Source organism: Leptodactylus fuscus, chromosome 4 (genome assembly GCF_031893055.1).
Source record: "Leptodactylus fuscus isolate aLepFus1 chromosome 4, aLepFus1.hap2, whole genome shotgun sequence".
Classification (NCBI taxonomy): Eukaryota; Metazoa; Chordata; class Amphibia; order Anura; family Leptodactylidae; genus Leptodactylus; species Leptodactylus fuscus.
The window spans coordinates 105,309,346-105,323,779 of record NC_134268.1 but is presented as its reverse complement, the minus strand read 5'-3'; the positions used below and the strand labels follow the sequence as shown (position 1 = coordinate 105,323,779).

The 14,434-nt window shown below is 37.5% G+C and overlaps 1 protein-coding gene across 1 annotated transcript in view; it reads right to left on the bottom strand.

The window, feature by feature from the left end:
* Nucleotides 1-4,745: 4,745 nt before the first annotated feature.
* Nucleotides 4,746-14,434, bottom strand: part of BCL2 (BCL2 apoptosis regulator) — a 139,597-nt gene continuing 129,908 nt past the window's right edge. The window contains exon 3 of the mRNA XM_075270962.1: nucleotides 4,746-12,932. Coding sequence (XP_075127063.1) covers nucleotides 12,798-12,932 — 135 coding nt within the window. The 3' untranslated portion in view covers nucleotides 4,746-12,797. The remainder of the gene's footprint in view (nucleotides 12,933-14,434) is intronic.

Sequence of the window (14,434 nt, the reverse complement as noted above, 5' to 3'; positions counted from 1 at the left end):
TTGGGATGAAGGTGCATGGGATAAATTCTGATTGACTTCAAGACCCTGGAATACTCTCTGTTTCTTGGCAGATATGGATGCCTGGATAGCGGGGGCCCCTACACTGTATTGGGAACCACTCTGTTGCATCAGATCTGATCCTACTACTGACCTCCTTCCACATCAATCAACCCTACTCCTCCCAGTCTTTTTTTCCTTCTTCTTTTCTGTCCCCTTTTTCTTTTTACGCCTTGCCTTTTTATGATTTCCTAGTTTAGATGTATTTGTGCTCCGTTGAGTACGTTGTCTCTCTTATTTGGTTTTCTTTTGCTTGTAAATGTAAAATGCTTTGGCACATTCATACTGCTTGTGGTTGTTTAGATCTTTGCCATGTTTTTGTCACTGCCTTTTCCTGGTGTGCCTTCTTATAAAAATTTGATTGAACCATAGGAAGCAGAGGGTGGTTATTAGTGTTGTATACGGAGATCACCAGTGGGGTCACAGTCACCAGTGGGGTGCCAGTACTGGGTCCTCTTCTGTTTTTTTATTATTTTTATTAATGACATGGTAGAGGGTTTACAGGGTGAAATCTTAATATTTGCAGATAACACTAAGCTCTTATAAATTATACACAATGTTCTGAATGGGCCTGGATGCCTTTCTTGAAAGTAAGGATCTCATAGGTTATGAGAGATAGACATTTTTGGTATAGGATATTAATCCAATTGCCACATTGGGAGCTGGGAAGGAATTGTTTTTCTTCTGAGGGTGCATTGTTGTCCTCCTCATTGTTTTTTTTCACCTTTCACTGGACCAAATTGGTAGTTTTATAGGTTGGGCTTAATGGATCTGTGTCTTTATCCAACCTTCCTTATCTACTTTGTTAATATGATTATGTCTTTACTGTGGAAGCCTAAAGATACCTGAAACCCAGGCTTCTGCTGTAATGGTGACGGTCTATTAAAACACCAGTTGTGACTGTTTAAGATCTTAATATTAACCACGGCACCTAAGTGTGTGTCAGAGACACTTAGACCTCGACCAGACTCCCCATGATGAATAGTGAGCAGTGTACACAAGGGGACAGTATTACTGAGCTGAGGCACCATGGACCCATTATTAGTTAACAGATGCAATGGGGCATTATTACTGAAAAGGGGTACAAAAGTGGGCATTATTACTAAATGGAGGTGTATTGGGAGCATTATTCCTGAGCACTACTGAGTGGGTGCGTAACAGTTGCATTGTTACTTAGAAGAGGCACAATTCAGGACTTATTACTTAGGGGCGTGCAATAGGAAGAGGGGGCACAATTTGGGAATTATTACTATGTACGGAAAAAATGGAGCATTATTACTGAGTGGGAGCACAGTGAGGGCATTTTTACTGACTGGACAAACAAAGAAGGCAACAGTACTATGTAGAAAGGTAAGTGTTAGCATTAGTGAGGGATAAAGTGAATAGCTAACAGTGAGTAGGGTCACTAAGAGAAGCTCAGGAGCATTAATGTTGCACTAGAAATGGTACTTATTGTGAGGTGTCTAAGAATATGTTCACATAATTTTTTGCAGGCAGATACAAAAAAACTGATGTGAAAAATGAATGAAATCTGATGGAAACTGTTTACATCCATTTACATGAAGTCAATATCAAATAAAATAGATATGTTACTGTAGAACAGAAAAGTAGGACAAACCACATTTTTTATGTCCCACAAAAAATCAGACAGAAACTGATCCGTTTTAATATAATGCTCATATTCAGATCACACTTTTAACATCCGCTTAACAAATGCAAAAAAAAAAAAAAAATGGGCACAAACTGAGGCAAACAGATGGCCATCCCTTCATTTTGAGATCAATTTAAAAATATATACCATGCAAAAAAAAAAAAAGGACAGCAATGGATTTTTTTTTTAACCACTTCAGTACCGAGCCTATTTCTGATCCAGGACCAGACACATTTTTGGGTATTTTTGAGGGCTGTAACATTTTTATCATTTGGGTTGTTCGACTAATTTGTGTCCTTTTTCTGTGACACATAGGGCTTTATTTACAAGATGTTTTTGTTTTTACTTTTTTTAAAAAAAAAAATTATATCCGGTAACATATAAGCAAAAGAGGAGGGAAAGCGTGTCTGTTTTTCACTTTTAATCTTTTTTATTTACTAGCACAAAGTGCTACTAACAAACTTTTTAAAATATTCTTTCCCATTACAATAATTTTCAATTTGTATGATGTCGTCGGGATTGGGGCTAGAACCTGTAATAAGATGTATTTGTAATTGATGTATTATTTATTTATTTTAATTATTTTATTTAAATTTTTTTTTAAAAACTTTTCTATTTATTTTTTTCACATTGTGTCACCATAAATTCATAATAGACCTTTGGCGGCAACTAATCATTTTTTTTCCCCATTTTTTATTGGGGGGGGGGGCTGATTTCCACTGTAACTAGGGCTGGTATATTTAACCCCAGTTTCTGGGTCATGTTGTAAACAGCTTGATCTGGGTCATGTTGTAAACAACAGCACTAACATACTCTGATCCTAGCGGATCCCATGACCGCCAGGTCAGAAGGCAGCCTCATCATGGCAGTGCCCATAGCCATGTATATAGTGCTCATTGAGTGATCAGGAAGGCAGGGATGGTAATAAACCTTCCCTGCCTTCTCTCTGGGACCTCTGATTGAAGTTACAGCTGGTTCCTAGATTTTGCACAGCTGCTGAAAACTACTTGGATGTACCAGTACGTTCTTGCAGAACAAGGAAGCTACTATCCGAACGTATATAGTTTATGGGCAGTCCACAAGTGGTTAACATTGATCTCTTTGTAACCGGATGGACATCCATTTGCATCAGTTTTTGCAATCATTAAACAGACCTGCTAAACTGATGTAATAAACGTGATCAGAATATAGCCCAACAGGCCAATATAAACGGATATGGATCATTTTCAGTCTGCTTTCATCTGTTTTTCACATCAATTTTTTGAATCTGCAAAACCACTAGTTAAACTGATAATCAAAATGTGATGTAAATTTCTTAAAGGGGCTCTATCAGCAAAATCATGCTGATAGAGCCCCACATATGCGTGAATAGCCTTTACAAAGGCTATTCAGGCACCGTAAAAGTTATATTAAACTACCCCCCCCTTCCCCCCCGGTTTAAAATAATAACCTAAAAAAGAATGTGCTCTACTTACCGAACGTGCACGCTGGGCGGGCATTCAGGGTGTGTCTTCATCTTCATCCCCGCCTCTTCTTCCTCCGATGTCCTCTGGTCCCGTCTTCCTCCAGCGCTCGCGAACGGCCAGTGATAGCCGGGGCGCATGCGCAGTAGCCGTAGTAGAAGCCGCATGCTACTGCGAATGCGCCCAGGCCGTTTTTTCATATCAGTGTCCGCGAGCGAGCGCTGAAAGAAGACGGGACCGGAGGACATCGGAGGAAGAAGAGGCGGGGAAGAAGATGAAGACACACCCAGAATGCCCGCCCAGCGTGCACGATCCGTAAGTAGAGCACATTCTTTTTTAGGTTATTTTTTTAAAACAGGGGGGTAGTTTAATATAACATTACCGATGCCTGAATAGCCTTTTTAAAGGGTATGCACTCATATGTGGGGCTCTATCAGCATGATTTTGCTGATAGAGCCCCTTTAAAGTCCAGATCAAAACTGTGGGCATTTTTGTCAAAGGTTTCCAGTGTCTAAATCCAGCTTTCGGCTAAGGCCACACAGCGCGCAATAGTCAAAAAGCGCTGCTGTAAAAACTGGTAGCGGAAACGCATTGCGTTTTTCCAGCAGACCTTTTCACAGAAAGTCTGCAGAGGTTTGCTCTGTGGACTTTCTGCTTTAATTATACCTATACGGAAAATGCCAGCATTTCCATAAGTATAATTGACATGTTGCAATTTACCAAACCATGACGGTTTTTTTAAATCAAAGTATGTCCATTGTGGATATTTTTCTGTAATGTATGGATGGGATTAGCTAAAATCCCACACACTTTGCAGTTACTGTGAAAGGTTATATGCTGCAGCAAAATCACTGCGTTTACACTACGTGGGGCCCTGGCCTTCCATATATATATACAGTTTTGGAGATCACGGTTTGAGATAGTTTAAAGGGGTTGGCCACTTTCAGATCAATATTGACAAACATATGTACAATAAAAAGATATACAATTTTCCAATATACTTTCTGTATTAATTCCTCACAGTTTTCTAGATATCGGCTTGCTGCCATTCATTCTGTTACTTCTAGAGGATAAAACGCTGACCATGGTCATGTGATTTACGGTCCATGGTCATGTGATGAGCACACAGGTGCACAGCTGATTACAAGGCAGACGTCTGATTACTGGGCTGTGACTAACGAGCGGCACCTGTGTGCACATCACATGACCATGGACCGTAAATCACATGACCATGGTCAGACTTCTTTCCTCTAGAAGTAACAGAATGAATGGCAGCAAGCAGAGATCTAGAAAACTGTGAGGAATTGATACAGAAAGTATATTGGAAAATTGTATATCTTTATATTGTACATTTGTTTGTCAATATTGGTCTGAAGGTGGCCAACCCCTTTAACAAATGAGTGACTAAAATTATCATAAAACTCGTCCCAAGGACTAACATTTATTGAATGCACAAAATTGCAACTCTTTTTACAGATCCTTATGGTGTTAACTAAATTTGCCTAATGTATACTTAATGTATATTTAATGTATCTAAAATTATGAAAAAAATAAATAAATGGCATACTCTGTGATGTGATCAAACACAATTTTAATGAAATATTTCTCATTGTAAAACTGACAGTGTACTCAAAACAAAATCTACATATTGCTACTTAAAAGTCGCAAAGCTCATAATGTCATACATTTCCATAAAGCAAAATCTGGCTTTACAGTTAAGATGCAAACAAAAGCTACATTACATATACAATACAAAAAATATATAAATATGTACACACACACAAATAGAGATACAAGTGATAATACAATGTTACAGTATGTTAGTGATGACAATACAATATACAATGACTACAGATCTGGATACTTCGCATACACTTGAACCTGCATATTCCTTCCCCTGTAAAGTGTGACGTTTAATTCCTTTCTCTAAGACTGCTCATGTAAGGCACACAACCTGATAAAGGCACTGGCTTTGAAAGGGGAGTGGGTGATTTATTTAGGTTTTTTCGTCACCTGCGTTTCAGTTTGCATTGCAAATGTTATCCTTTTAATGACTTACTATAATTATCATGGTTAAAATTAAATGTGATCTTGTCCCCCCAATAAATATACATCCAGTCCTGGTGTCATGAACATATTAAAGAGGGGTACTCAATATCATGGGAAACAATGAAGCAGAAAGGCAAGTTGTGCAACTGATGTTATCTGGACAATGAACAATGGTCTTGGCTATGTACATAGTTATTCAGCACAGGCTAAAACATGTACAAGATCTGAAGGGAAATCACCTGGACACGTAGTTGTATCTAACCCTGCCAAACACAATGTATTAATAGCACATGCAGCCATGAGGAAGATGACATTTGAAATATATATTATATACTTATGTGACTTATGTGATGGTTACACAGTCCAAGCTGCGGGATATATCAGGGAATTACAGACTTATTTCTCGTAGATATGGTGGTGTCAGTTAGTAAGATGAACAAACAGCTTTGGATTTTTTTTAATTTGGTCTTGTCTTACAGCAGATCTATCATCTTAGTATGCTGATCTATACAAGGGCATTACATTACAGCTACAGGTTTGTATTGCTAGAAGCCAAAACAGCACAAAAATGTCGGCACAACTCAGCCTAGCTGTATTAATGAGCACGGCATCACTTCCCTTAGTCTCCCCTCCACCCCTGATAGTGACTGACAGGCTGCTGCCAAGGTTTTGGGGGAGTAGGGGTTAATGCTTCGCTTCTGAATACAGGCAGATCTAAGCTACTACACCGATGTGTTTTATTTTACTTTTTTAATACTTCTAGCAACCAGACAACATACTATTATTTGTACTATTCTGGCTGCTAGCAGTATAGACCTGTGGCATTGAATAATGTGAATTATTCATTCCACGTGTTGTCCAACCTTAAAGTAAATGTTTACCTGGAAAGTCTATGTATATGCTGTAAAGAATATTCTCCAGATATCATTTATTCTATCTTGGGGAGGGGATACAGTCACATACATTTCTGCTTCATTGATACAAAATAAAAACATATTCTGAAATTTCACCATCTCCCGGATTGACAGCCAGTGTTGGGTGTCTAGTATATGGTAAGAATGCCAAGAGGTGTAATGGAGATACATGAATGCCGATTTAGGATACTACTGTACCTTTGTCAGTTAAAAATGAAGTTGAATATGACTTTTCATTGAAAGAATAGTTTCTACAGCAGGTAGTCTATGATGTACCAATCAAACTACAATGAAAAGCAATGTTCACATGATATAAAATGAACATTTTACAAAACAATGAACAACATGATACATTATACAGCTTTATAATTCAAAGCTAGGAAAAGCAAGTGAAGGATTAATAAAACCAGTACATATGAATATAAGAAGGTAACTAATCCTGAAAATCAGACTCTGTTAGTATAATATCATTACATAATACACATATGTTGTATGATCAGATGAAAAACAAAAAAAGTCAACTACACCATGTTAAGAAACACGACCTGCCTATGGCAGGCTTATGGCTGCAGGAGAAGCGTTGTTTGTTCAGGCTTAACAGCACACCTGGATATCATTATCTCATTGTATAATAAGGATGCGGAGTGTATGAACAGAGAATGGACGTGTAGACTGGCGCTAGATGTAGAGTCTGGCAGTGTATACTGACACTTTGATCTTCAGCCAGTTGCTAGAGTCCACATGTAGCCTAAAAATCATAAAATATTACTGGGACTTTGGATTTGGAGTAGGGCCAATTTTGGGTGGTGTCGGAGAAAAGTTATTTTTGTATAATTCAATGGATGCATAGTTTGATGCATATCTGCTACACAGGAATTCAATCACTAGATTTTTTCATGAATTAGAGAATTGTTACTGTTTCAGTGACATCATGGCCGTCAGTCATTTAAGAAGATGCTGGAGTGGGCGTAGGAGTTGATCTATGGAAATCTAGAGAAGGTGGTGGTTTGGCCTAGGTATGAGAGTAGCTTCTATATACCCCACACCTTGTCCAATGTGTACATGTGCCCTATGTATGATTAATACTGCCACTAATGTATGTAAATGATTAGTTGAGGCAGCTGAAATAAAAAATTAAACCTTAACGCATTAAAGAATCTGTTAGGCTGAGGCACCACGTTGCGGAAACACAGCTTTTTTGTTGCAGATTTTTTGCAGGTTTTTGAGCTAAAGCCAAGAATGGTCACAAAAGGAATGGGAAATATATACGAAGTTCTTACACTTCTCCCTTCTGTTCAATGCACTCCTGACTTTGGCTCAAAAAACTGCAGCAAAATCTGCAACAAAAAAAATCTGCGTTTCTGCAATGTGGGGCATTAGCCTTAAGGAAGGATTTACCAATTGCTAGTCAGTCTATGCATCTTACCTATTGAGGTCCAGCTGAGAAGACTTTCAATTATGGACTGGGCTGTACAGAAACAGCGCAGCTCTGAGCTATACTGTTTCTGTAACTCCAATACAAGTTAATAAGTGTTACAGAAACAACATAGCTTACTGTTCTACGCAGTTTCTGTAACTCCCATTCACTTCGAAGGGAGTTATGGAAACAGCATAGATCAAAGCTAAGTGGTTTCTATACAGCCCAACAATAGGTGAAAGTCTTTCCAGCCAGGATGCAGCTGGGTAAGTAGCGGGATACAGAGGCTGAGGGGTTATTTTAGAGATAGAAGGGTTTTTTTTGTGAAAGCCCCTTTAATGGAAAGTGTATAATGTTCTTTTTCTTTCCTTCACAATTTCATCACTTCACAGTGTATTTATTTGTGTTATTTCCTGGAAGCCCATAGGTAATCCCAGTGGTAGTGTCGGGGATCCATGAGGTCATCTGCTTTCAGGGACACCTACTTTTGAAAGAAGTTTCCCAAAAGCAAAGTACCCCTGTAAGAAAATGCAATGAGTGCTGGAAAATGTAAGTTTACAATGTATATATAGCTAATAAAGTTATTATAATTGAGATAATGACCAGGATAATTCCTGAACAAGATGGCTACCTTGCATGTGTGACAAAAAAGTCATATACTTCATACTAACCAATGTAAACAGCTTTAAGAAACTGTCCTCTAAAAATATACATCAATATAAATTCAAATTATATTGGCAGTTTAGCAGCACAGTTTACTAACGTTTAGCTACAGTATATAAAATGTAACAAAATAAAGAATACTCTGATATTGAAATCACCAAAAGATAAATAACTCTCTTAAGTTAACAGACACTGATGTGAGCAATCCACCAAGAATGTTTGATACATGGACTATAGGCTCAGAAAGGGCGTGCCAGCCCAATGAGAGACAGATAAATTGTGATTATGGTAAGAGGGCACGGTAACATCAGTGGAAAGAGAGGGAACATCATTTGTTTCTCACCGATTTATTAGAAATGAAACTTAATCTTGAAATATGTGAATACAATTTAGGACAATGAATATGCCACTTCATGTTACCACAGAATAAACAGGTTAAAAAATGTATTTCTGCTTAAAATTTACCTCCACAAAATGTATCTAATCCTCCCAAAGCCTAAATCTAAACCTGTCCATCCAGGTATCAACTAGAGAGGTTAGCCATGTCTGTGCAGGTACACAATAGACATACTGTAGGATAGCTGTTAGGTGAACAAACATGTAACTGTCAGCAACCTCCCATCGCCTCTGTATCCATTGGGCTTAACCAAGTGGACATCCTAAAATAGGTTCCACAATAGACCTTCCACATGCCAAAGGAATGGGAAGCTGACTGGGCTTGATATTGAATATACAGACTTATCAGTTCACCCCAATGAATGTGCTAAAAATAAAATAAATTAAAAAAAAAAATACCCAAATGATATCATACAGTTAATGGCACCTGATGGGTTATGCTGTCAGTTTACCATAAAGCATAGCCATCATATTCCTCACCTCAACAGCTTTATCTTCAGTCAATGAACAATGAATGTGGATGACGATTAACCAATAAATATACTTTCATATCAACACAGTCAATGGATTGATATTCATCGTGGCACAGCCGGGGGTAAGTACCAGTATGTGGGTTGTTGTTTCAGGTACAAACTCAGATCTGTTGTATGTAAGATCCGTAGAAAAATTACAAAACAAAAGGGTAACTAATATTTTCTATCTTTTCTGTCTTCCCTCTAACAATAAAAACTAAAGCACACTGACCTGGACCAATAGTATTTACACATAATATTCATACCTTCTCAACACGCCACGTTCATTACAATAGAGGAAATAAAAAAATAAAAGTTACAATAAAAACAAATATAATACACTTAATGAACTGTTGGAACAATTAAAAAGCAATACAAAATGCTGAGATGCACACTGGTAGGAAGCAGCATTTCTTCTACACGGCTAAAACAAGGTCCATTACATTTCTAGTTTGCTATACTTACAATGCCAACACCATCACAACATTAGTACATGCTTGTAAGGGGCTGTGTGGTACATAAAGTTATAGTGCTCTCTTCACTACGGCATGCCAACGGTTTTCTTCAGTCAGAACCTTGGGAACATTGCAACGTTCGGCTACTACATAGTACAGAGATTACATGCACAAACATTGAATCAACAGCCCCATTCTTACCTGTGGTTACCATTAGTATAACATAAAGATACAACAAGGAAACTTTAAGTGGTGTTTGGTCATGCACACGCAAATCTGCATTGATCTATTTTTTAGGTAACCAAATAGATCACACAGCATCTTTTTTTTTTATTTTTTAGAAAGAACCATTGGTGGTTAACATGTTCTCCATAGTACATAGTAAAGAACACAATGGGTAACCAGTACACTCCTATAACAGTCTGGTTTCCCCAGTATTCAGAGTAACAATAAATTAAATGTACATATTATCCAAGTACATGTTTTCATTACTCGTCCTTATTGCTTTGTTTTCATTTTTGGTTAATTCTCTCTTGCAGGTGAATACATTCTATTCATATAAGAGATGGAGTTAGGCTGAAAATATAGTAATATCATCAGTGTGAGTGCGAACGTCAACTAGTTTGACTTCAGGATTCCATAAATGAAAGCTATTTCGACCCTACTACTAAGAAGGTCACAACTAAAGACTTATAACAAAAATATGTTTCTTTTCTTAAAAAAATATATATGTATACTAGTTTTGGAAATAAAAATAGTATGCTTCAGAGTAAAATAAGTAAGGGCTTCTATTAGGACAAGACTCTTAACAAGACATGGTATTAGTAGACTCAATGGCTGTCTCTAACGTCTAAGGGTTACTGTATAGAGACAACTATTGGCCGCCTTTCTAGTCTGTCCCATTGCACAACTGTTTCTCCACGTTACAAGTATGAGAACAGAAGAAAAGACAGAACAGCAAGTTCAACAGCATTACACTGGAAACAGCGTCAGCAGAAGACCAGAACTACCAACCAACAGTAGAATTGACCTGTTTAGTGCAAGCCTGGCAAAAAACCCACCAAGACTATATCAAATTGGTCAATATGGTTTAGTTCAAGGTTTTCCTCTACATACAATGCTGTTAAAGGAGCTATATTATTTTTTCATTAACATTTAGAATTCTGACTTTGTTGTCATCTAGTTCACTTGAATCCCTAGAAACCACATGAATACATACAGTCTATGTTAAAAACCTATACACTGTATATGTACTGTGGAGCATAGAATTAAGTTATTTCAAGAAAACTCACGTTCAAGGCTTGCATGCACTGAGATCTACAGGCATAATGCAGAATATAAGCCTTTACATGTTCTGTACCGTAGTATACAGGAAACATACAAATTGCACTATTGGACATCTTTTTAAAGGGGCACTATCATGTTTAAGCCGTTCAATAAGTTGTCTGAGCTTTATAGATCATTTAAGGGGTCGTCCGTTTTTGCACTTCATAGTTTCTCTCCACCCTAACCCTTATTCTATTTCTAAACTAGACAACTCCTGTAAAACACTTCCATATCAGGACACTAAACCTAGAAATGAATGAGGAAATATAAATGTATTGACCAAAGAGACATGATTCGGTCAAAAGGGCGGGATTTCACTTGTGCCTTAAAGCCAGAGATTGCATTCAACTTAGATTTGTGAGGAGAGAAAATGGAAGTTTCATATGAAGACTTCACTAAAACATGTCAAGCACAGCAGCGACATCTCAGGTTTCAATACATTTTTTCCCAAATTCTCATTTTTTATCTATTAAATCTCTTGCTGCCATGTTTTAGCAATAATCCATATGTAAGATGTGGAAGATGAATCTTAACAGTAGCATCACTATTTGTGCAGTGTAACCCTTTAATCAGATCGATCCCTTCTATTTCTTTAGGATAGTGCCCCTTTAATGCATAAGGTGCAGTTGTTGTATGTGTAGCTAGCTAGCTAGTATCAGTCAGACCCATTACACCTGGAGACTACACCTGGATCTGCATTAGAATGTATTGCATTTCAGTTGCAACATTCGGTTATTTAGCAACTTAGAACTTAAAGTAACAGTAGTTCTAACCAAGCAATTATAAAGCGGAAATCAGTTACTTTTACAGAATAATGTAAGCTGAAATGACAATTTATATATGGCAGAGTGAGCTAGGAAGCCTAGTCTTTGTTTGGTTGCCAGATCTTGTTTAGCCAAATTATAAAGGGCCCCAAATACAGCATAGCATTCCTCACCCTTGGTTCCGACACATGGGATAAGGTCATTGCCGAAATTTGCCACAAGCACAGATGGTCCAGGGGATAGGAAGCAGCTGTTACGTGCTCAGCTAGAGGCTCACAAATATTGGTGATAACTCTTTTAGACCTCCAGACATCGTATTGATTTCCGAGTTATGATCATTTTGCATATGATTGGTAATATCGGACAAACTGTCCAATATTCCTTACATGTGCTCAGCAAGACACTTGCATGAATGAACACAATATATTCAGAATAGCTAGTCCAAACTGTGGCGGTGAGACAAAGCCAGTGACTTACATAGTAATTCAGACGTATGTTTTATTCACTGGTGGCACATTTCTATTCATCAAAGCAAAGTCATTGGAAATTCTCATTAGTTAGGCACATGGTGCTAGAGATGACTAAGATGGCAGTATGTTCTTTCCAGAGAACTTACTCCATACTAAAGAATACTAGATGAATATAGGCGCATATATGTCATTCTCTCTTTTCACTCCTGGCTGCCAAATGTTTTACTACTAGAAAGAATAGTAAAATAAAGCTTGGAAGCCACAACTAACCTACATAGCTGAAGAAAAATACTGGGAAGAGTTTTAAAATATGTTAAATGTCCCAATACAAGACAAAATGTGGTCACTGAAATGGTGGCAAGTCAGGCAATAATCAGGCAACCAAACACTATATATGGAGGTGATTTTGAGTGTGAAAGTAACTAGAAAAAAAAACAAAAAACTAAGCATAGAAACTCTTTAAGTGCTACATGTAATGGTCAGGATGGTGAGGCATAGCTTGAAATCCAAAGAACTTTAATAAATAAATCTTCTATAAAAGGAAACAACTCTAGAATAAAGAAATAAACCTCCTTTGGCAGTTATAGCTGATATGACAGTTTGTCCATTAGCCATACAGATCAGTCCCTTTATAAAGTGATCGCGTCAGATAAAAGATGATCACTTGTTTCCCAGGTAGGCTCCTAAAGTGATGCAGGCTCCGATGACAGCAATACTTAAGATGGTCTTGATGGAGGGCCACATTGGGTCAAATGGAGGTCGAACACTGTTGCCATATAGTTCAACAAAGGCCTCCTGAGAAATAAGCATAGGACAATGAATTAATATACGACAATGAAGTAACATAAAAGAACCATATGATTGTATTAAATAATCTGTATATTCAATAAGCACATTTCAGAATCTCTATATTAGATCCTGTCTATAGGCATCTCCTCACTCAACTACACACGTGTCCTCATATGAAATAGAGTTCTATTACAGGTTTGTGGAGTCCTGGTAACAGCCTGGAAACTACAAGTATAGTTGCAGGTTAGCAATTCATAGTAATCTATGCAGAGAGTCAAATGTCCACTCCAGCCAAGATGCTTGTATAATAGGCTCATAATATAATAATTAATAATACATTTACTGTAGTAAAATGGTCATCTCAGGCTTTTCAGCACCTTATGGAAATAATCAAACTATACAGACAACACATAAAATGTATTTAGGGAAATGCAAACATTTTTAAGGACTTAGTCACACGTCCACTTTGAGATTTTTTTTACTGACAGTTAAAAACTGATGCAAAACAGATAACAATTGGACACCAAAATTGGAAAAACAGAATGGACGAGTACGTCTATTTTTAACAACCATCAGATCCATCAAAAATGTCACTGCTGTGCATAAGGCCATGGGAGCTTGCTGAAGCTGTTAAGGGTTTCATGTATCATGTTGTTCAAGGAGATCAAGGATACCACAACCATTTTGAAAGTCTCTGTAGGCCATAGTTGGATTATGCCCCCCTGGCAGTGAATGAGGTCTTCCCCTGCCCTGTCCACATGCTGCAAGGCTCTTTGTATATGGCGCACTGCATATTATGTGCCTTATTGCTTTAAACTTTATGTCTTCCCATGTTTTTTCCCCATTTTTTACCCTTGTTCAAAACTCTTTTGTAAAGTCTTTACTAAAAATGGCAGAAAAAAAATTCACCACAGTTTTTGCTGCACCTACAATCCATGGCAAAATCCAGATGTAACACATCCGCTGCAGTAGAAAAACCTGCTACATGTACTGCACAGATATCTTTTACATACCTATATCATCTAAGTACATGCAATAGCTTCAGCGAAATATTTTATTGATTTTCACAGCAACCTCTTAATTTAGTCAATATAAAATCAATGAAACTGAATTACTAGTCTACATAACGAATCACCAAGAAGTTACTGTAGGAGTAGCGATAATATTGCTTTTCTGTTTTATCTCATGGGACAATAAACCACATACAACCTCACATTTGTACGTATAATAGTATTAAGAAAAAAGCGGCCACATAGCAATATTTAACAATGTGACGTGAAAAGATAAAACAAAGCTTAGGTGCATCTCAATACAGAGGTCTATCAGGGAAGAAACTCCTAGTGCGGAGTAGATGCATAGATAAGTAGTAACATATCAAGTTGGATATTCAAGTGGCCTTGTAAAGGTGATGGAGAGAAAGCAAGGAACAGTAAAGAGTAGGGATCACAATAAGAAATAATGACTACGGGGTGGTTGGTGTGGACAATGTGGAATCAGGAATGTACAGT